Below are 23,067 nucleotides of genomic sequence, written 5' to 3' on the forward strand. Positions count from 1 at the left end.
TTAAAATGTCGGGTTATATAAAGGTCATGATAACGTTTTAAAACGTTTTGTATGAAAACACACTACAACAATATTTTTAAATGTTTTCAAAAATGTTATTGTAAACTATTTTTACAAACATTTTTGCCAAATATTGGGTCAATACTTAAATAACATTATATTAAAATGTTTGAACCCAGCAAACACAGAAATGTTCTTAAAATGTTTTTTACAAAACCTTTTAATAACATTTAAATGTCGGGTTATATAAAGGTCATGAAAACGTTTTTAAAACGTTATTGAAAATATTTTGGGCAAACATTTTTCGCAAAATGTTTTTTCAACCCCAAAATAACATTATGTTTAGAATGTTTTGTATCAAGTGTTCAAGAATGTTTTAAGAGTGTTATTGAAACGTTTTTATACCCTTTATATAACCCGACATTTAAACGTTTTCTGTAAAACATTTTTGTTTGCTGAGTAGTAGATTATCAAAAAAAATGTTTTTTAAGGTTATGAAAACATTTTATACTCTTAATATACCATTTATATAACCCGACATTTAAACGTTTTCTGACAACCTTTTATAACCTTTTGCGAATGATGTCGAAAACGTTTTGTGTTTGCTGGGATGGCAGTTTTTAGCCAATTAACTAAAAACTGCATTTCTTTATATTAATAATGAGCTAAGGGTAGCCTAAAAGGCAGAAAAGACAAAAAGACAGAACTGTCATGTGGACTGTCATGAAACATGATGGATCATAAAAAAGAGTGATCCTAAAAATGCCACCACCCAAACTAATTACAAGGCATCTTCTGCATTGAAGCTGGCTTTCCCTTTAAAGGGAATTTTTATTTAGGGTATATACCACGTAACTGGTAGTGGTATGTAATGTCTTGGGGCAATCTGGTAGTACATGTGTATTGGTCGTGGTATACCGGTATGGGGCGACACGTCCTGTTTCCATACATATCCCCCTTTTTATATTAATTATTATCCTCATTCATTTCGCCCTTTAATAAAACATAACATCTTCTCATTGAAACCCTATGAGGTTTTATACAGGGGCCGACTTGGCGTGTGGCCGAATTGGCGTGTGGCCGAATTGGCATGTGTCCGAATTGACTGGGGCCGAATTGGCTTGGGTCCGAATCGACTCGCATTCGTCCAGGAATTCCAGTACAATGCCGGCACAACTTGACGAAACGAAGGATCCATGACTAAGAAGAGGTGATGTTGGCCTTTGTCAAGATATTCTAAGGACAAAATTGTTCAGGTAATCCCATCTGAAATCTGAACCCCCTGTGTGGTAGGTTAAGGTCATGTCTACTATATGGGGTGTATGGATATCAACTGCAATGGCCCACTTTGGCTGAAAAGTCAATGGAATATTACATAGAGTTTGCGGTGTTTTGTTTTTTTGTTTTTAATTCAAAAACTTCAGAATTTTACATTTGTATGACCATATTTGGAATCAGCTTGAAAGTGCATTAAAATGAGTACAAACAAGCCTATTATTGATTCAGAGGCTCTTGCGATAGCTCTTGATATTATGAGATTTCAAAACTGGGACTTTGCATGTTGAAGGCTATGGCTGGCAAGCAGACCGCTAACTTTAAAGCAAATACACCTGTTATAATCATTTAAAAAATTACCAAACTTACATTATCATGACTGGTTTTGAATTGATTTACCTGGCGTACGCTTAGAAGTAATAGAGAGGTTTCGAATTACTTGGCGTACGCTTAGAAGTAAGTGTGACAGGGCGTTAATGGCCCATTCTCAGATAAAGCGTCCAAGTTTGGGCTCAGGAATTGCAAAATGCCAACCACGAAGAATTCGTGAAAATCATTCAGAATCGTAAACTTTAATAGTTTCAGAACACAAAACAATGCATGGGTGATTTTTCAACAATACTTCATTTTTGAGCAATATTACTTGTACGCATTGTGGGTAACGTATCAGTGGTAACGTATCTGTGAAGCCCTTTCCACTTTTGTCTTAATCGTGCAAGTGTAAAACTTACCGACTTAATACCCATACTTGATCAGTCATCACCCAATGTACTAAAGTCTGGTATGGTATTTGGCTTCATTTATCACAGCGTTTTTTCCGAGGGGAGTAGAATTTAGGTAACGTATCTGTGAACGCATGAACGTAACTTCAGGATTTTTTGCCATTAATAGACCTGATTTTTTTACTTTGAAACCATTGTGTTATGTACCACATATATAATATAACTATAGAGCCTGCTTGATACATAACATATGGGAACATTCATATAGCCAGTTATTTTGACAGATTGTTATTCATTAGAAATATGGTAACGTATCTGTGAACAATTTTGGCGACATAGTCTTAAAGACCTGTTGGAAAAATTTAATAACTTGCGTTGTGATGTTTTATACTTTATAATTAGGGCATGATACCACTAATGAAAAGTACCTATATTCCATTATTATGCGCGCATGTTTAACGAACAGGGACACATTATACGGAACGTACCTTGGCTGGCGACATGGAGGAAAACAATGGACATGCATAATCAGCTTTGTTGTTTTATACTTTCTAGGCATGTTACAACCTCCAGCCCCACACATTTTAGAAAGCAACTCCTAAGTATTAGTTATATTAATAAAAGTCATTTCTTTCTGACGAAACAAGTCTGAATACGATTTGACACTATGGGCGACACAGATTTGGCTTTTTGGACACTTTATCGGAGAATGTGCCTAATGTAGTATGGGGAAATTAGCGAAGAGTTAAACACGGAGTCCAATGTTGAGGGATCGACCCAAAAGGGTGAAGTTTATTTGTCTTGTAGTTGTGACGGTCTGATACGAAGTGAAGTCCTAAAGTTACATTCGCTATATATAATATTTACATTTAACATTTACATTGAAATACAGAGTCAAGTTTTAGCCAATAGAATCATTACTTATTATGATGCAATAAAACTATTAACCAATCAAAAACCAAGTTAACTTCCTGTCACTACATGCTTATTGTTTCATCCTCACATGATGTGTAGGAGGATAAGATGTTTTGGCCTTTTATCTTGCATTTCCAAGATTCATGACAATGATGTCTTTTGAACATAAAGTACAACTACATTTGATGCCAAGTTAACACAAAACATAATTTCATCAGAAATAGGGTGTTGTTGATATGACTTGGAAAAGCCATTTAGTAAAAGTGACGTTGTAGTATAATCATCTCTCTGTCTTATAAATCCTCTATTCATTAATGTTGTTAACCTCTCATTTAACCTAACCCAAATCCTTGAGTAAATCCCTCCTTTTATCATTAGTACAAAAGTGACTGACGTAGTTAGCTAATCACTGTTAATCATCCATCAACCATTTTCCTTCAATTACTAAAAGACTACTCATTTGATATAATATGAAATAGAACATAAATATGATATCTATACTTGACATGACTATGAAGCATGTTACAATGATAAAACAATAACATAATTAGCATAATAATACTGACTCAATCGACATAGATTTAGATTATTATTTACATCATTTGAGCCCAGGAATGTGACACAATAGCCTGAACATTTGTAAAAGTCTATATGAACATCATAATCTCTTTCCAAGGAGAAATAGCCAAAAGGTTAAAAAGTGTCATCCCTTATACTTTGCAGTTGTTATATTTTCACTATTATAATTAAAATGCTTAATTATGCTTAATTAGCTTGGTCACAACTGCCCCCTCTTTTGTAAATCAAAACCTCCGGTTTTGCTGAAGATAATAAAAATAATTAACATTAGAGCAATATTTATTGTGATAATGAGGAAACAAAATTTCAAGTTCCAACAATGTAAATGCAGTCCATGCTGGAGTGAGTTGCTAATAAGGACAACTTATTTAGAGTTCTTGAAGTCAGCTGATTGTGTCCATTGAAGAAAATAATAATATTTATAATCTGAAACATGTCAACTTGCAGAAAAGCAAGTAAGTGCAAAACATTTAGAACAAGAATGTGAACAATGCTTTTAATAAGATGTGCTTTCATATTACATAATGATACCTTATAAGACATGTACATGTTATAATATGTAGATGTATTGTATACTTAAGAAATTCAATTCAATAATTAAAACGATTAAGCGTACATCTGTACTATACGTACTACATAAAACACAGGATCCATAATTGACTATACCTTGCGCAAGGATTTAACTTTAAAACCATGTTTGAGCATTTCCGCTCATTCTTAACAAAATAATATAAACAAACAATATCATCTCAGAAGCTGCGAGTTCAGTGTCTTGCAATTACACCGACACGCACAATGTCTTAGTCAACCAGTTAAGGCAAACTAAAGAAATTGCTGCTTCTTATGACATTTTGCAATTAAAATTAAGAATTATTACTTTTTACTTTTCGTTTCTTTCGCCCCGACATGGTTTTATTAATATGAAATTCCTGGATCAAAACTTTGGGAATTCTTGATTCTAGTTCCCAGGTACGTTGAGAACGGCCTTGCCATTTCACTCTGTAATAACGCTTTCCTCGATAATTTTACATCGTTCAATTTTGTCTACAACATACCAATCTTTCTCCTGGGAAGATTGGGCTTGAGTGTCAGTATTTGACTCACTTGGTTTCTTAGTTTCATTACTAGGCTGCCCCAATACTACGGGAGCACCTGGTCTTAATGTATCCGTCTTGGATGACTGTCTCTGATCATTGTCCTGCTTAGGAGTGTCGTGGGTCGCTTCGTCTTTGTCATTGTTGTTTACGCTGTCAGGTTGGCCTTCGGTGACCTGGTCAAAATTGGCATCATTGCCAGGGAATTGGTCTGCATCCAATTCCAGATCGTCCTCTGAATCTATGTTATCAGGAGGATTAGTTGGTCTCTCAGCTGGATCAAAGTAGGGTCTAAGTCTGTTAGCATGTACAAGAGACTTGACAAGGGTATTGAAGCATGTTACAATGATAAAACAATAACATAATTAGCATAATAATACTGACTCAATCGACATAGATTTAGATTATTATTTACATCATTTGAGCCCAGGAATGTGACACAATAGCCTGAACATTTGTAAAAGTCTATATGAACATCATAATCTCTTTCCAAGGAGAAATAGCCAAAAGGTTAAAAAGTGTCATCCCTTATATTTTGCAGTTGTTATATTTTCACTATTATAATTAAAATGCTTAATTATGCTTAATTAGCTTGGTCACATAAGCCACGATTTCCAAACGCCATATCGTAAACCCGTATATACTTCTAGTGCCCGTTTCTATTCATCGTTATGCATTCTTCTCCTGTGCATTATTTTCGCGAACTACTTCGCGTGCAGGCTTATATACAGTCTCCTTCGCAGCCAGTTTGGTTACGCTCCCTCCACACAAACAGTCTGCCAATGATGACGAACTGGTCCTTTTTGATTGGCTAACGGTTTTTGACGACGTCATCCAGCTTGACGTCAAACAAAGCTTTCAATTGGTCGATCGGCTAGACGGCTACTTAATTATTCATGAGCAATTTTGACCCGCCATCTCGCCAGTTGACTGAGGTCAATCAAGTTCCCGTATGTACAGCACCGCGGCTACATACGTGTAGCCAATCAGAAACGGCGTTATAAGTGGCCATTGGCAGACTGTTTGTGTGGAGGGAGCGGAACCAAACTGGCTGCCGTGGAGACTAGCTTATATAACTATGTTCGATATATATACCACCAAAAAAGTACGAATATACATTCTGTGGTGTTAAAATAGTTATAGGGTATGGTATTTTTCATACGCACTTTGTAAATCATAGGTTACAAACTGTTCTATTTTGCAACTATCATTGCCATAAATTATGATTAATGAACTCAAATAAATCAAACATCAAATGAGAATAATCGAGCTTCTATTAATTAAAAAGGGCTAAAAACAGGTGGACCATAATTATACAAGATGACACCATTACAAAATATTCAGCATTTTACAAATGAATTACATGTAGGCCTATATCAAAGATAACATAAACACGCCCAGGAAACACACACTAGCGCATAATATCATGATCATGCTTTATAATACTGAACAAATTGAAAAATTCCACTGTCGTGTGTTTTAACAATATGATTAGATTTTAAAGTTCAAATTGTAGAACTATGAAGTCCAGTTGATATTGATATATAAGTTTATTCTCTCATCTCCATTCACCATAGTACTACATGTAGTGGGACGTCAAAATCGATTGTTTCTAGGTCAACTGCTTCAGTGCTCTCTGTGTTCGGAACTACGATATTAAATGATCACAACATAAAATCAATTGGTTACAAACCATGCGTTAATAAATTACTAAAGTATGACGTATGGCGCAATCGATACCATTGATAGCTAACTTCTACAGTGATTGATTTTCTTGACCAGTTACTAGTAAATGCTACCTGGTCAATGATCTGACGGTGTTTTTAAAATTTAAGATATTTTACCTAATATTCAAACTAATGAATGCAGCCATTGACATTGCCTATTGCTTTAATACACTCAAAGTATATGACGGATAATGTACTCGTGCAAATGCATTCGTCAAGATAATCGCACTTGCCATGGAGTTACGGCGCGTGCGATTATCTTGACTAATGCATTACACTCAGTTCATTATCCTTATCATACCTGTTCAAAACCACTCTGATTGGCGCACGCTTAGATGTATGTATTGCGGAAGACTCGCACCCTTTCAATTCGCCAAGGCAATTGAAACCTGATACGAATTTATTCTAATAAAATTCGTGAACATATGAAAATAATATGGCTGTCGATACGTGCACCGTTACCTTGTTAAACTTATATATATAGCAACCTATTCACTTTTTATTTTACTGGACCCGCTATATAGTCTTTTACAACCTCTGAAACATAGTCTACAACTACAGTATAAAATAATCATAAATGCAATGAAAGCTAATAGCAAGACTGCGATGACGTCTAGTAATAAGTACTGGAATATGTTTAAATCTAAAGCAGCAGATCGTAAATGTTTGGCGCCATTGTGACGTATAACATATTCTATCCAATCAACGGCTTCTTCTGTTGGTGTGCGGGGTGAGTCTCGGAATATTGCGGATATACGTGTGGCGTTGCTCTTGTAACTAAAAAGAAAAAGAAGAATAAAGAACAGTAGGAAAATGTTTATTTTACCTTAAGCATACAAAATTATTATTATAAATGGTAATATCTTATAAATGCTTATCAATTGCTTATTAAAGCATGCAGTTATTATATCATTTAGAATGATCTTTGTTTAGTGTGTTTGGTTGAATTTAAAGCATTGCTCTTAATGTCACCTATGCATTGGCTCTTAATCTCATAGTTATGGGTTATTTATGCATACAGGTCATTTATTAATTGCTTTTAATATCCCGATGCAATTATTCCTTTGTAATAAGTCTTGGTGTTCGGGAGAAGCTGTGTGCTCTTGTAGGCCCTATGTCACATGGGGAGAAGCTGTGTGCTCTTGTAGGCCCTATGTCACATGGGGAGAAGCTGTGTGCTCTTGTAGGCCCTATGTCACATGGGGAGAAGCTGTGTGCTCTTGTAGGCCCTATGTCACATGGGGAGAAGCTGTGTGCTCTTGTAGGCCCTATGTCACATGGGGAGAAGCTGTGTGCTCTTGTAGGCCCTATGTCACATGGGGAGAAGCTGTGTGCTCTTGTAGGCCCTATGTCACATGGGGAGAAGCTGTGTGCTCTTGTAGGCCCTATGTCACATGGGCAGAAATGGGAGCTCACACAAAAACAGCCAGATTTTCTAAGGTCGGCAGCCAGAAATCACGACAAAATCTGTTGAAGCAGGCTGCTGAATTCTGCTAAATGGTGAGTAATGAGCAGAAGTGCTGCTAAATATGTGTGGTTTACCATTTTCCCCATGTGACATGGGGCCTAAAATTGAAATCTTTAAAATCCTACAAAGAAGAACTTTTGGGCTATTCCATTTGAATTCCATACTCCCCACCCGGCAAGACATCTTACACACAAGGAGTGTGAATATCAAATAGAGTTGCCTGAATGGGTGACTACGTTTGATATCTACACTCCTGTGTGTAAGATTGACATAATGACCTCCATCTAGAGGGTGTAAGGATTTTAACTGGAACAGCCCATTGCATTCCACACATCGGCCAATATACAGGTAGGCTGCTAATTTGCATTGTAAGGGCATTGTGCACTGTGTAGCTGTGTAGCAATTTCGATTTAAGTTTTCCCGCTTTTTTTTTTAAATCTTGAAGTGCGAAAGTAATATGCGCGTTCTCGTTGTGAAACTTTAGTCCGGAATCAATTTCATATTTTTGACGCCAGAGGAAACAAGCACTTGGAAAAAAAAAAAATGCATGTGAAGTTTTAATTTTACATTGGACCCTATGCAAAAGATACAAGGTGGAGCCCAAATTGGGCTATATCCTACACATTGAGTGCCTTGAGATTCCAAAGGTTGAAAATATGGGCGATTTCGAACGCTTCGATTTTTCAGTTATAGTCATCCTTGCTGTCCATCAACCTGCTAATTCTGTATTATTCTGAAATATACATGTTGTTAAATAGACTTTGCTTTCACATTTGACACCTTGTTCGTGAAAATCCAGCCAGAATTGACCAAGATATGCGCCTCCAAACCCTCAAAGCCCAAAATCAAAAGTTGCAATTTTAACAATTCAATTGTGCCTGTTATATTGTGTGCTTTATTGATTGGCCCGTGGTGCTTGTGTGCAATACAACGACGTGTTCCCATTGAAACTCGTCGAAATTACAACTTTTGATTTTGGTGTTTGAGGGTTTGAGGTGCATATCTTGGTCAATTCTTGTTCGATTTTCACGAACAGGGTGTCAAATGGGAAAAACAACGTCCAACTGACAAAATGTATATTTCAGAATAATCCAAAATTAATAGCAAGTTGTTGAACAGTTTAGGATGACTATAACTACGAGTTTCTTTTTGTGTCTGGTGAAGACCAATGTCGACTGCAGACGACGAGTACCAATTTTATTTTTAAAAATTCAAATATTTCAAAATTGTAAATTTTCATGACCACATGACCATATTTGGAATCAGCATGACAAATGCATTAAAACAAGTAGAAACAAGTCCAGTATTGGTTCAGTGATTCTTAAGGGCTGGGTAAAGGGCAAACTTAAAGTACTGGTAACTAGAGAGAGAAAGCGACGAGGAATCCCACATCACAGCGCCAGGTAATGACCGGGTCACCAAGTGCAAATGTGCATTTATTTTTGAAGGTACATGTTTGTTTTAAATTTTGGGGCGTTTTTCCCGATATTTGATATTTTGGTGATATTTCAAGAAGGCGACATGCCAAAGACAAATCTTTTTGCACATACTTTGTTATTGCTAATACAACTCTTTTCTGCATACCTACGTTACAATTTGTTTTGGTGATGTAGTAATATTATAAATTTTGTGACTGCATTTTGGCGTTTTCGATGCGATTTTAGTCTTACCGGTAATGAACGTTGATTTCTGGTCCTCCTCCTTTTATAAGTTTACTTTGATCGTCGGCTTTTGCAAATAACAGAATGTAGATTGGCTCTGAATGAGTATCGTAGTCCTCTCGGTGGGTTTTTTCATGATATAATTACTTTGAATTCCATGTAACAACCCAAAATTTACCTCTGAATTCAGGGTTCAAGGCTGTTTTCGGAACAGCCGTAGACTCAAGAAAGTGCACGAGTGGCGAATATGCAGTGAATATGGTTTTATACTTCCCGCATTGATGATTGCGTCAACGCCTAATTGTATATGTTGATTGTATCAAGGTATACAAAGAGTTGGTTACATGTCAATGGCCTCTGTATATTTATTTGGTTAGTATGACTTCAAGGGATAGACCCTTTATGCACCTTTCATGCTTTTCTATTACGTAGGATCTTTACCTACAAGCATGTGTCCGGGTCATGTGCCAATATTGCGTAACGCTAGAGGTGAATATATTTCTTTGATATGGAGTAGGATGTATGGTTCGGTGGCCGAGCGGTCTAAGGTGTTGTGATTTCTTAGTTGCTGTTCTGATCGTCGCTAGTTCGAAACCTTGCTATGCCATATTTTTTATGTATGTTTATTTATTTATTTATTTATTTATTTATTTATTTATTTATTTATTTATTTATTTATTTATTTATTTATTTATTTATTTAAAATTTCAAAGTTTTAGGGGCCTGAGCTTTCGATCCTAGCAGGATCTTTATCAAAGGCAGAGTGACAAGACAACACACAAACATGCATATATATAGGGACATGGACATAAGGAAATTAGCAAGACAATAGAAGACATAAGTGTATCTTGGGAAATATCAATAGGGGCAGGAAGTGGGATGTCATGAATGGAAGTAAGAGGGACAAAGGATATGAATGAAGACAATGGGCTGAATAGAAATATGAAAATGAATGGCAACTACATGAACATATTACAAAATGATAGATGTAAATAGGAAATAAAAAATAAAATAATAAAGTGGAGGACAAATATATTTAAAGTAATTGAAAAAAAATGGGAGGGGGGGCAAAATATTATGATGATGAAAAACAAGTTAGTCGTTTCCCTCTTGGATGTTGAGACCGTGTGGCTGGATGGTACGAAGGCGCTTCATCCAGAATTTCTCCCTGCTGGCACGGACGGTGTCGGGGCGGTTACCTAAAGACTCAATGCCCTGTATGATCATGTCGGAGATGGAGTGGTTGGGGAGGTTAAAGTGATTACCAACAGGGGTGTCAAGCTTCTTGGTTTTGACCTGTGTCCATAAAACCGTTTCTTAAGTGCAGTCTTAGTTTCTCCCACATACTGTATACCACAAACTCTGCAAAAAATGAGTGGTGCAGGTGATGTTGCCCCTGATCCTGTGGGAGGAATTGTTGGAATTACTGACGACAGAATCCCCTTCTTGGATATGGTCCTTGCAGACAACACACCTGTTGGAATCACATGTGAAAGTACCCTGTTTTGTGGAAGGAATAGTATCAGAAACCGGGGGGACTTCAGCTCTCACAAGAAGATCTCTAAGATTGCGAGGACGTCTGTTCGTTGTAGCCGATCTGAGGTTTGTAGTATATGGTGATTGTCATTAGTGATGCTGCGGAGAGGAGGGAGGTTATGATGAAAAGTGAGCACAACAGGGACTCTGGTATTGGTGTCCTGACTTCTGGGCTTCTGCTTCAGTATATCTGACCTGGGAAGAGATTTGACCTTGTTGATGGCCTGCTGCACTTTTAGTGCGCTGTGTCCCCTAGATGTAAGGTTCTTCTTGAGGTCCCTGGCATGCTGTGAGAAGTCGGAATCATTAGTACAAATGCGGCGGAGGCGGAGAGCTTGACTGTATGAGGCGGAGAGCTACTGTATTTAACGTTATTTATTTAGTTAGTTAGTTAGTTATTCAGTTATTTATTTATTTATTCAGTTTTTATTTATTTATTTAGTTTTTATTTATTTAGTTAGTTAGTTAGTTAGTTAGTTAGTTAGTTAGTTTTATTTATTTATTTATTTAGTTAGTTTTATTTATTTATTTATTTATTTATTTATTTATTTATTTATTTTGTATTTATTTATGTATTTATTTATTTAGTTAGTTAGTTATTTAGTTATGCAGTTATTTATTTATTTAGTTTTTATTTATTTATTTATTTTATTTATTTATTTTTATTTATTTATTTAGTTTTATTTATTTTTTTCATATTTATTTACTTAATGACGTTTGGGGGGTCAAGAGAACTGACATATTTATTTATTTATTTATTTATTTATTTATTTATTTTATTTTATTTTTCGATTGATTGATTATTTGAACGACGTGAAGATTGAGCAGATTGACCGATTGCTACTTTAGTAGGACATCATACATTAGTATTGATTTTTTCCGTTAAGTATTATCAAGGATTAATATCACAGGTTGTAGAGCAGATAGGAACTTGGTTTAGTGTTATTATCCGGGCTTCAGAACCAGGAGGTACCGGGTTCGATTCCCACCTATGCCTAATTTTTTTAAAGACCAGGAAAATTACTACAGTAAGTTTATTTGGCGCGCGATCTCGGTTATTCATTTTCTGATTACTGTGTCTCTTGCAGACACCCTCCCTCTATCACGGTTCGCTCTTCTCACATCCCTTAAAAAGAAACATCAAAAACAGTGGTATACTTTTATGCGAAGCCTATGTCTAGCACGCAGAGCAATAATCTTACCTTGGATCTCTAATGACTGTACGTATAGCTTGAGCCAACTCGTCGCTGGTCAACGTAGTTATGTCGACTTTCACCGCCATACCACGTGATACCAATCTTTGTGCATTGTCGGATTGGTCAGCAAACAATGGCACAGCTACCATAGGTACTCCGTGATATACAGCTTCCCATACCCCATTCATACCACAGTGATATACAAAGGCTTTGATCTGAGGATGACCTGTGAACAGAGATGAAGGGCAATATGGTATAAGTCAAATGGTCAACTAGTTTCCAGTATGTTCACTATGGAATTAAATTTTCATAGGCCGTATCAAATTTTGTGACTCAAATTTCTTATATCGAACACAATTAAAATACGTTCTCGAATTCAGTGGCAAAGCCAGAGGCACCCACCCTACGGCACCTCTGTAAATCGTTATGGTTAAATCGTTAGGGTTATATGATATTTTGTGTCATCATAATATATCATATGACAGATTGTATATATTTGCCCAAATCTGTGATTTGTTTCTTTAACACATTTAATGATTAATCCGGCAAATTTTCGCGCGCTTAAAGGCAAGCACAAGTATATTTACCATTTAAATATGCATCTAATCCTACACGGGATTGATTTACCATATCCCACAATGCAAATTGATTCAGGTGACCTAGTGTATTGGCCCATATCTGTGATTGGCCTTTAAAATATTTTGTTACAAATATGAAAATGTCGCCCTCCCCCTCACACCACCACACACATCGTGAGGAATGAGGTTTTAATACACACAGAATAAAATTATCCACCTATTGGTAATATAAGTTTAGTGTATTATTAGGTGTATGGGTACTTTTTGTGCGCAGTATATGATATATGACATAATGACAGATTTCATACGGTGGTATATTAATGTCTAGAGCAGCCTCCTGGCTGCCCATTTTTTATTATATAACTCCCTGGACACTACTGATCATCTAACAGCATTTCTGATTGGTTGATAATTTGAAATCCTCATTTCAATTGCCAATTATAACTAGGCTTTAAACTTTTCATATTAATAGTACCCTCCTTGATTTGTTCACAATTGGACACAATCTTCATTTTGGCCAATTGGCAGGTAGTTATGTCTCATGGGGTTATGTCGGCTGTTACAGGCTTACCTAGCAGATCATTTTGTGGTATCCAGTCTACAACTTTGACATTAGGAGTCACAGTGGCCGATGGTTTGCCGTTCAACTTCCAGATAACCTTTTGAGATAATTGAGCAAAAGCTCCAGCAAAGAGACCTGATATATCTTCATCAATACCATTTGCATTAGAGCCCATTGAAAACAACACTACGCCATCTTCACCAGCACTCTCAAGAAACTCTATCCATTCCTGTATTATTCAAATGTATAAAGCAAAGGTAAGCAAAGTAGTGTCTACATGTAAGTGAAATCCTGAATAGCACAAGATACTGATCGTTTTACCAATCATGAATATAAAATTGTACCATCATGATTATGAACGTTGACATGTCCTAAACATTAAAAGACACATGAAGACGACGAGAAAGCGTTGTCAATAATTAGACAGGTTGTAATTCCACACGCCGTGATCATATGCTTGTCTATTCAAAATCACTCTCCTGTGACGAAACAATGTCGTTAGATTTAATTAGACGTTTTGCCATTTTCTTCGCATATGCTCCTGATCATGAATTTTGTATCAAAAACCAGAATTTGTCAATTCTTTTGTATTTTGTAATAATATGTTACCGCAGTTTCTATTGCAATATTTCGTTTTTACTCGCGGCCACCTCATTTAATTTTTCAGATGTAACAGTGGAGTTTGAAGCGAGTTTTCATCTGATACTAACATTAGCAACAACGAATATCTCTCTGGTTTAGTTTCGTCTCTTCAAGACACTGCGTTGGCTTCAAAAGCCGGGTCTACTACGGACAAATATCGCGGAGGCTGGAAGCGGTGGAAGTCTTTCGCACTTCAGTGGCACAAAGGAGCATAAGTTAATGTGAAAGTGTGATTCTTCTGACAATAGCAACAATAGCACAAAGGAGCACAAGTTAATGTGAAAGCGTGATTCTTAGCATAAAGAGCACAGAATAGCCAGAATAGCATAATGTAACGCGAATATGCCTGAGTAGTAGGTAAATAGCAATAGTAGCACAAAGAAGCATAAGTTAATGTGAAAGTGTGATTTTTCTGACAATAGCAACAATAGCACAAAGGAGCACAAGTTAATGTGAAAGCGTGATTCTTAGCATAAAGAGCACAGAATAACCAGAACAGCAATTCACGTGATTTTGCGTTTTTGTACATCACCTTCCGTACGGTACCTCAAGCTTGTGCTATTCACGCGATTTTGCGTTTTTGTACTACCATGGAGGTATATAAATAAATGGAGAATGATCGCCAGAATTCTAATCTCCTAAGTGGAGATTATCCGTTACCTCTATTCAATGAGTCACCAAACTTGAATTGACCAGCCACTTCAGCCAAGCTATTGATCTCCACGATGGTTATGAGCCTCTATCATGGTTCATTGATTGTCACTCCCAAAATTTACTCATAGGAATTGACCCTACATTGACCCGTACCGGAAGCCTTGTAAAAGAGACTGTATAATGACGTCAGCTAGTCAATCAGTTAGTTCAAAGTCACCAGTTTTGATAGCTTATAGTTTCAATGTATATGATCGTGCGAAAACCCGAAGAAATTCGGATGTTCTGTTCTCAAGTTATGAAACTTTTCTACACTAGTTGTGCCGTAACTTGACAAATATACTTAGTTTTCATGTTCATATATTAAGCTTTTAAGGGGTCTGAGGGAGTTCAAATATAGTGCAAATGAAAGCTAAACGGTTTTACCTTCCGATTGTGAAAAAATTATGTTGGGTCAATTTGGGCCATTTGAGTTACGAGCGAGCAAAATTTACCGGAAGTACTTCGGAATTCAAGCAAAAGTGATGATCAGACAATCTTTTCTAGAGAGAAATTGATATAGGCCTACGGAATGTATAGGCCCTACATACTTTGTTTAAACAGTTTCTCATAGTTTAGTGTATGATAATCGTGATTTTGGTTGAAGCTTCGGGTCAAATTGATTGAGTGCCATGCCCATGACGGATACTTTTAATTCTGTATTGTCATGAAATCGTATAGGCCGCCTAAATCATCATCATTAAACTTCTCATTGTATAATAAATAATTATCAGTATTTAGGCCTAAATGATTATTAATATTATTAGGAGGCTATCATTTTCTTTGGAGGAGGGTTCCAAATATACGGGGGGGTCATAACTTTATGGAAAAAAAAGTCATAATTCAATTTTTCATGACCAAAATGTAGGGAGTCACAAGATGACAACAGATAAGGTGTTTCTTTTTTCAAAAAGACTGATTTCTTGATGCAATTTAAGCACTCAATTTTTGGCGAAAATGAGATTTTGATATCAAAATTTTATGAAACATGAGCACTTTCCAATAAGTATAGGCCTAAACTTCATTTTACGCCATTGAAATCAATGGCCAGTGAAACAGACTTCACAATGTAATCAGCTTAGCATAATCAATATAAACCTGAAATTGCCTATTCAACAATAATTGGTCATAACCAACGTAGTACAAAAGAGGCTTGGCTGGATCATTCTCCATTTATTTATATACCTCCATGGTACTACCGTACCTCAAGCTTTTGCTATTCACGCGATTTTGCGTTTTTGTACTACCGTACCTCAAGCTTGTTCTATTCACGCGATTTTGCGTTTTTGTACATCACCTACAGTACCTCAAACTTGTGCTATTCCTGCGATTTTGCCCATCTCGCTGATTCCATCACATACCTCAAGCATGAACTATTCACGCGATTTTGCGTTTTTGTACATCACCTACCGTACCTCAAGCCTGTGCTATTTACGCGATTTTGCGTTTTTCTAAAACCTCCTAAACCAGATTTAGTTTTCAACCCCAAAATTTAATTTTATGAAACGGTAAATGAGTATCTATTGGCTCCTTCTTATTTTATCCACGAACACCTCTCCTAAACATTATCGCCTTTTTTTTTTTCTTGCAAACACCCCAAAACCGTCCACACCAGATTTTAAATTTCTCTTTGCCGAGAACCGCTGTGTCTAAAGTCGCTATCCTCTGAAAGAGTTGTCAGGACGAGGATGTTTAGATATGAAGTACTTACCGACAAAAATCCCTTTCCCGAAAACCGCCCAACCCCAAACATCACTTCTCTTAACTTAAAAAGCATTCGCAATTTGACCATTCGCAATTTGAGCATTCACAATTTGAGCATTCACAATTTGAGCATTCACAATTTGAGCATTCACAATTAAATTATATGAAACAGTAAATGAGTATATATTGGCTCCTTCTTATTAAAGGATGACTCCGGTAATCACAACATTATGCCTTATATGAAAGAAAAATAATTATCAAGTACGAATCACGTGGTTTAAAACAAACTCATAGTGACCATAAAGACGAATAAAAACATCCGTCTCTCAACACGCGGTATTCAAAATTCCCGGGCGCTGAAATTGTCGAGTGCAATGACGTCCCAGTAATATAATAAAGGCTGACGACAATTGAGCACAAATAACCATTACGTCATTGCACTTAGACAATTTCGGCGCGGGAATTTTGAATATCGCGTGTTGAGAGCCGACTGTTTTTATTCGTTTTTATGGTCAATATGAGTTTGTTTTGAATAAAACCACGTGATTCGTGCTTGATAATTATTTTTCTATCATATAAGGCATAATGTTATGATTGCCGGAGACTCTCTTTAAATACAAAGCATTCGCAATTTGAGCATTCACAATTTTAATCTTACTATAAATAGGGGAATGTTGTATGTATGTATGTATGTATGTATGTATCTATGTGGTTTATGTAAAAGGCTCCGTCAGTTTCGATCCAAATGTCGCCAAATTCATACGGGAGATCGAGGAATATACGGGAAATCGCCTCGACTTTATTTGGTTGAAATCGGTCAAGAATTGACTGCAAAAACAGTGAAAATATGGGTAAAAACGGGGTTTTGTTATGAAAATCAGTTGCCAGCCTGCGCGTCACTGCAGCTGGCAGGCAGCGCGTCGGCGCGCGAGCGTAGCGTAATGCGCACTACGCCAATGCGCGCGTAAACGGCGCAGAGCCACGCGACTTGCGAGCCAGAGACCAGTGGACATGATAATACAGAAAGAAGGAAAAATAAATAAAAATTAAAGGACAAAAAGGTACATGGACGGGTCACGGGATTATGATAAAGATGAACACGTCCGCATACACGCTATGAGAGGACGTATACGGGAAAATACGTGTGTTGTATAAACAAAATGAAGCGGTAGACCTACTATAAAGAAAAATGAAATTAAAATGACAAAAGAGGTACAAGTAATTAGGCCAACGGGTTAAATTAACTAAATGAAACGGGAACGAAACAAAGAAGGAAAGAAACTAATCAGGAAAATATAAAAAAAAAAAAGAAGCTATAATAATGATAACAGAATTAAATAAAAAACATGGAAACGGGAAATTACAAGCAGCAAATAAAAATGAAGCTAAAAGGAAATGTAACAAATAACAGATTTAGAAAAATAAATAAATAACATGGAAACGGAAAATCAAAATGTATCTTTTCGATGATTCTACCTGTTCAGTAATTCTTCCTGTTATAGTGAACGCTCCCATTTACTCATCTAGCGGGGACCCGCGCGAAGCGCGGGTATCCCGCTAGTTATATGAAACAGTAAATGAGTATATAATTGACTCCTTATTTTATCCCCGAACACCTTTCCTAAACATTATCGCTTTTTTTTTCTGAAAACCGCCCCAACCCAAAAACCGTCCATACCAGATTTTAAATTTCTCTTTCCCGAGAACCGCTGTGTCTAAAGTCGCCATCCTCTGAAAGAGTTGTCAGGACGAGGATGTTTAGATATGAAGTATTCACGGACAAAAATCCCGTTCCCGGAAACCACCCAGCCCCACACCAGATTTTAAATTTCTCTTTGCCGAGAACCGCTGTGTCTAAAGTCGCCATCATCTGAAAGAGTTGGCAGGACGAGGATGTTTAGATATGTTGTACTCGCCGACAAAATACCCCTTCCCGAAAACCGCCCAACCAAACATCACTTCTCTTTGCCGAGAACAGCTGTGTCTAAAGTCGCCATCCTCTGAAAGAGTTGTCAGGACGAGGATGTTTAGATATGTTGTACTCACATTTGTACATACACTTTAAGGCTACATGCTCTTTTTGGTTGAAATTTTTGGCGGGAAATAATCCCGCCAAAACATTAAAGTAATCTTTTCCCAAAACTAAATTTGATAGTCAGGAAATTAATGATGCATCTGGTAGCTTAGATCATAACTTTCATTATACTTACCGTCGTTTTATCTTTCAGTTTCTGTTTCCGTATCCGTAATAGTTTTTGTAAGTCATTGTTATTTTGAAGTGGTAGTCTCCCAGGTGTGACCAATCTTTTATTCTAGCCTTTTGTTAGTTACTGAAAATTTGAAGCTCGTGAATTTCAGTTTTCGTTTTGGTAAGTTATATTGATTTTTTACATAAAACCTTGAGATGTGCGGTTGGGTGCTAATCTAGACAAAAGAAGAGTCTAAATTTTACGGTCCTAAATTCGCGGTAAATTGTACGGCTTCAATTGACTTGTGTTTAGTGTATATGCACTTACGCCTAGACGTAAGTGGTTCGTAAAAAAAGTCTTGCATTGAAACATATACTAACCATTTGCCAGGTTATAAGCAAAAGTCTTTCATATTGGCGATGAAACGAGCGTCTAAAATAGTCAAATACCTCCCAATGAGGCGCGTACAAGTGGTGATTTGGGAATCATGTTTAATATTGAAATGCAATACAAAAGATTTGCATTGGAGCAAAGCTAATGTATTCTATTCATTCGTACCAATTGCAAGCTAATCTGATAATTGGTTGGGTCATTATGCAAGGCTCGGGTTTATTTTAAATGTTTATTTTTGCAGAGCTTATTTTCAGTCATTGATCATACTGATAAATTTCACAAGGGATGGAGAGGGAGGGAGGGATGGAGGGAAATACTTGAGACTGAACAAGTGAGAGTTGGAGGGGTGAGGAAGAAAGAGAGGAGAGGGAGAGACGGAAAGACTACAAAAGAAGAACTCGAGAGGAGAGAGTATGGACCGGGAGGGAGTGGGAGACTGATCATGGGGGGGGGCAGGAGGAAGCAAAATAGGGAGTAGAAATAGACATTGATGGAAAGGTGACACTGTGGCCATACACAAGTGCTCTAGGGTTCGACAGGCTCATAAGCGGACCTTTTGTGATTTTAGGGCTTATTTGCAACGTTTTTACAGAAAAAAGTGGACTTTGTCATTCGGATTGGCATGCATTTTGTCAAATAAATGTGGATCAATTTACCAATGTAAAGACGAGAGGGCGCTAGACCATTAAAAACACTGGTGTTAACGTCCCGATTTTATTGACATAAGCAATCACCTCTATTGAAATAAGCTGATTGGTACTTCAGAGTTAACAATGAAGTCAGATTACAGTAACTTACTGAATCCCTTGCGTTTTCGTATCTGAACAAAAGACTTACGGAAACTGGAAAGATAAAAAGACCCTTAGTTGCAATTATCCCAGATAATTCTTGATTTGTTTTTACAGAGTCTTGAATTGTCGATGTTTTTGATCAAAAAACATCATTCGGTGTATTTTGAAACTCGAGGCATTAACTCTTCTCAAATTAGCCCCAAATCATAATTTATTATATGCACGTGCAGCAAACACCAATGGGAATAATTGGACGTTGTTTGCGGAGCCTAAATTTGGTTTGATTTTATTTCACAATAATTCTAAGGTGAGAATTTTGACCTGACATTTCCTTTTTGGATTTCCAATTTAAATTCATTGATATGTGATATTTTGAATAAACAAAGAGTACGCTCACCTTTCTGCAACACTTCCCGGTATCATTGACCATCTGCTGATAGCCAACATTTTAGCTGAAAACAGTCCCGCCCTATCATTTTTGAACAAAATATGTCTCAAAATTACGTGCATCGCGTGTATCAGCACAGCGAGGTAACGAAGAGAGCTATTTACGGTGGGGTATCTATTGTAAGCTATTAGGGTACATGTATATCTTCCCGCAAGTGACAAGATGTGTAAAGCAAGTGCATACATAAGGGCGGTATATTCAAACGGTATTGTCTGGATCATTGAGTATCGATTGTGCACGTATACACGGATGTGTGTGGTCCTCCCCAGGTTTTGACATGAATTACAAATGACGTCGTGAATGACCCAGCGTTTTCATTTTATTATTACAAAATTAATCCTCGTTTATCACGAGTCCTAAGAGTCGTACCAGTTCAATTCATCAAAATTAATTTTTTGTATTAAATGAAAAACAAACAGACAAGTAGAGTCATATGTCTTTCTATGACTATATTCCTACCAAAATCTGATTTTCAATACACTAGAAACGCTTTGATATGTATATCTTTGAAAATCGCCTAATGTTAAGCACAGTCACCGTGGCACAATAGGCATCTTTAGCATTCATAGTGCCTTGGCAGTGGTTCGAAAATTTTAGTATTTTTTATTCTTTTTACTAATGCGCTGTGCCGTTTTTCAAACACGCCCCTGAATGAAACTGATGGGCAAGTACCCTTAAATATAAATCATCAGATTTATAAAGTTTACTTCGAGTACTGTTAAATATCAAAAGTATCAATTTTTAATGATTTTCCATAAAATGTGTATTACATTGCGAATTTCAAAAAATCAAAATTATTTGATATCAGAAGGACATTCTTCGTATTCAGAATGCGATTCATGTGGGACATTTGTATTGCCTCATTAAATGACTGAGTGAGCCTTGCACAACAAAAGAATCGGTTGTTCAGCGTTCTAACAGAATTTACTTTTATTATTTAGTTTTATAGGATTTTTAAAATTCTAATTCACAAAAGCTCCATTCAGATTTGTTTGTCCCCAGCTAAATCCGATTACGCTTTTAATGGTCTCTACGGTATAATAAAGCAGAAACATCAAATGTGTGCATAGAATACTTCATTTGGATTGTTGGTTAAATCTTCCACTTTCCTCAAAACTTTTGCTATAATAAAAAGGTATGTGCCGGCAAAGGAGGAATTACAACGAATAAACATCAGATTTTTTATATCAAATTAAAATATGTTCAAAATAATTTTAAGATTACGGTGGTTCTAAAATAAACACAGCCAAATCAAAACGTCGCCACATCCACATTTAATCAGAGTCTGGAGAGTTTATGGCAAAATAATTTATATAATAATTTTCTATTCACTTTCCTTTGAAGGTTGATACCAAATTTGATATCAAAAGTTTAATCATCGTGAGCATGTGAACCGTTGTTTGGAAATTCGTGCAATTTTAAAAATGACAAAGGGAGTTGTATCAGGCGGCGGAGCTTTTTTTCTGACATGAGTCTGATATTTTGTTAATTAAGACAGCTCATAGGCCACAAGAATTACTGTAACGTGGTCATTTTAATATCACGATGCTATTGCCAATATATGACTACGTCATAGTACCACCGCGCTTCTGCAAATGAACATTTGTTTGGATAAAATATCTCAATACAATAGTAAATCAAGGAAGTTGTAATTTTTTTCAGCCTTTAGGCCTCAAGGCCAAATGTGTCCATTGTCGCGGATTCAAAATAAGCTCGAGTACCCACGCGAACGAGTAAGATTTAACACTCACCACCGCCAGAGGGCGTCCTGGTCCTGTCGTTATGCCTCCTACTGTTCTGGTATTAGGCATCAACGGTCTCGGGAAATCCAAAGCAAAGTTTGTATTGATCAAAAAAAGTTCCGCATCCTCACAAAATAGGGAAGAATCAAGTCCGTGCTGAACTCTCAATTCCTTTGATGGATCAGTTGCTTGGTTGAATAAAATCAAGTAAAATATAGAAGCTGCAAAGTTTATAATTCGTTCTGAAAATGACATCACGTGATCAAACCCGGAAGACATTTCTGGTTTGTATGCAGGATTTGTAGGCGTACGAGTGGTTAAGAGAGAAGAAGAAGGTATTGTTATTATAGCAGACACAGCTACATACGGAATACGATTATACTGTCGTAGGTATTGGAAAACAGGACAGAAACCGTTGACGTCTGCCACTGATATGTCGAAATTTAAATCACGCAATGTTGAGAGAATCGTTTGGTTGCCTAAAACATCGCGACATTCATCATATAGTTGCATAAAGATGTTTTCTGCGCCCATTGCATGTATTTCCATAAGCCATTGCACATACCTGCCCTGTAGTCCCGCTTCTGTCATACTTGCCTGCAAGTAATGATAATCATCAAGTTTGAAAAGAGACGGGAAATAGATGTAATTAATAGCCCTCTCTGTAGGGTTTTGAGATGACGTAATAAGAGGCTGATAACGATCTGCTAGGAGCATTGTAATGTTATGACCACGATCCATCAATTCCCTGCCCAGTTTGAGCATTATATAGTAGTGACTGCCTTCGCCGACTAGTGGTACAATGAGAACATTACTACAGGATACCAGACTCACTGAGAGAATTACAAGCGATACTTTGTTAGCCATTGTGTAAGATCACCAACTTATTTCAGTATCATACACGAAGCAGGGCGGTGAGAGTTCATAAGAGCAATGCTGGATCAATGGCACAGAGAACCTATTCTTGAGAGGGCACTCTATTCACGTGGTTTCTTTTCCAACGCTAAAAGATCACGAATTTTGGTGGTTTGCAAATGAAAAGTGTCCGCACTATCGATTGATTACGTAACTGTTATGAATAATTTATTAGGCTTTTCAATGCAATCGCCTCGACCCATTAATACATATTATCTGTATTATCAAAGTAATTAGAAT

At 36.7% G+C, this 23,067-nt stretch overlaps 1 protein-coding gene across 1 annotated transcript; it reads right to left on the reverse strand.

The window, feature by feature from the left end:
* Positions 1-6,116: 6,116 nt before the first annotated feature.
* Positions 6,117-22,991, reverse strand: LOC140166570 (UDP-glucuronosyltransferase 2A3-like). The gene is made up of 4 exons (XM_072190066.1): positions 21,922-22,991; positions 13,323-13,542; positions 12,180-12,399; positions 6,117-7,089 (listed from the first exon to the last, which is right to left on the reverse strand). The coding sequence occupies exons 1-4, from the start codon at positions 22,777-22,779 to the stop codon at positions 6,801-6,803; spliced, it is 1,587 nt and encodes a 528-aa protein (XP_072046167.1). The 5' UTR covers positions 22,780-22,991; the 3' UTR covers positions 6,117-6,800.
* Positions 22,992-23,067: the final 76 nt, after the last annotated feature.

Source organism: Amphiura filiformis, chromosome 12, assembly GCF_039555335.1.
Source record: "Amphiura filiformis chromosome 12, Afil_fr2py, whole genome shotgun sequence".
NCBI classification, from domain to species: Eukaryota; Metazoa; Echinodermata; class Ophiuroidea; order Amphilepidida; family Amphiuridae; genus Amphiura; species Amphiura filiformis.

Bases quoted from the DNA above. Each gene is read 5' to 3' on its own strand.
- LOC140166570 (XM_072190066.1), bottom strand. From the start codon at position 22,779: ATGGCTAACAAAGTATCGCTTGTAATTCTCTCAGTGAGTCTGGTATCC. The intron at 12,400-13,322 runs GTAAGCCTGTAA...CTCTGTTCACAG, and splicing joins ACCACAAAATGATCTGCTAG to GTCATCCTCAGATCAAAGCC. The intron at 7,090-12,179 runs GTAAGATTATTG...TTTTCTTTTTAG, and splicing joins ACAGTCATTAGAGATCCAAG to TTACAAGAGCAACGCCACAC.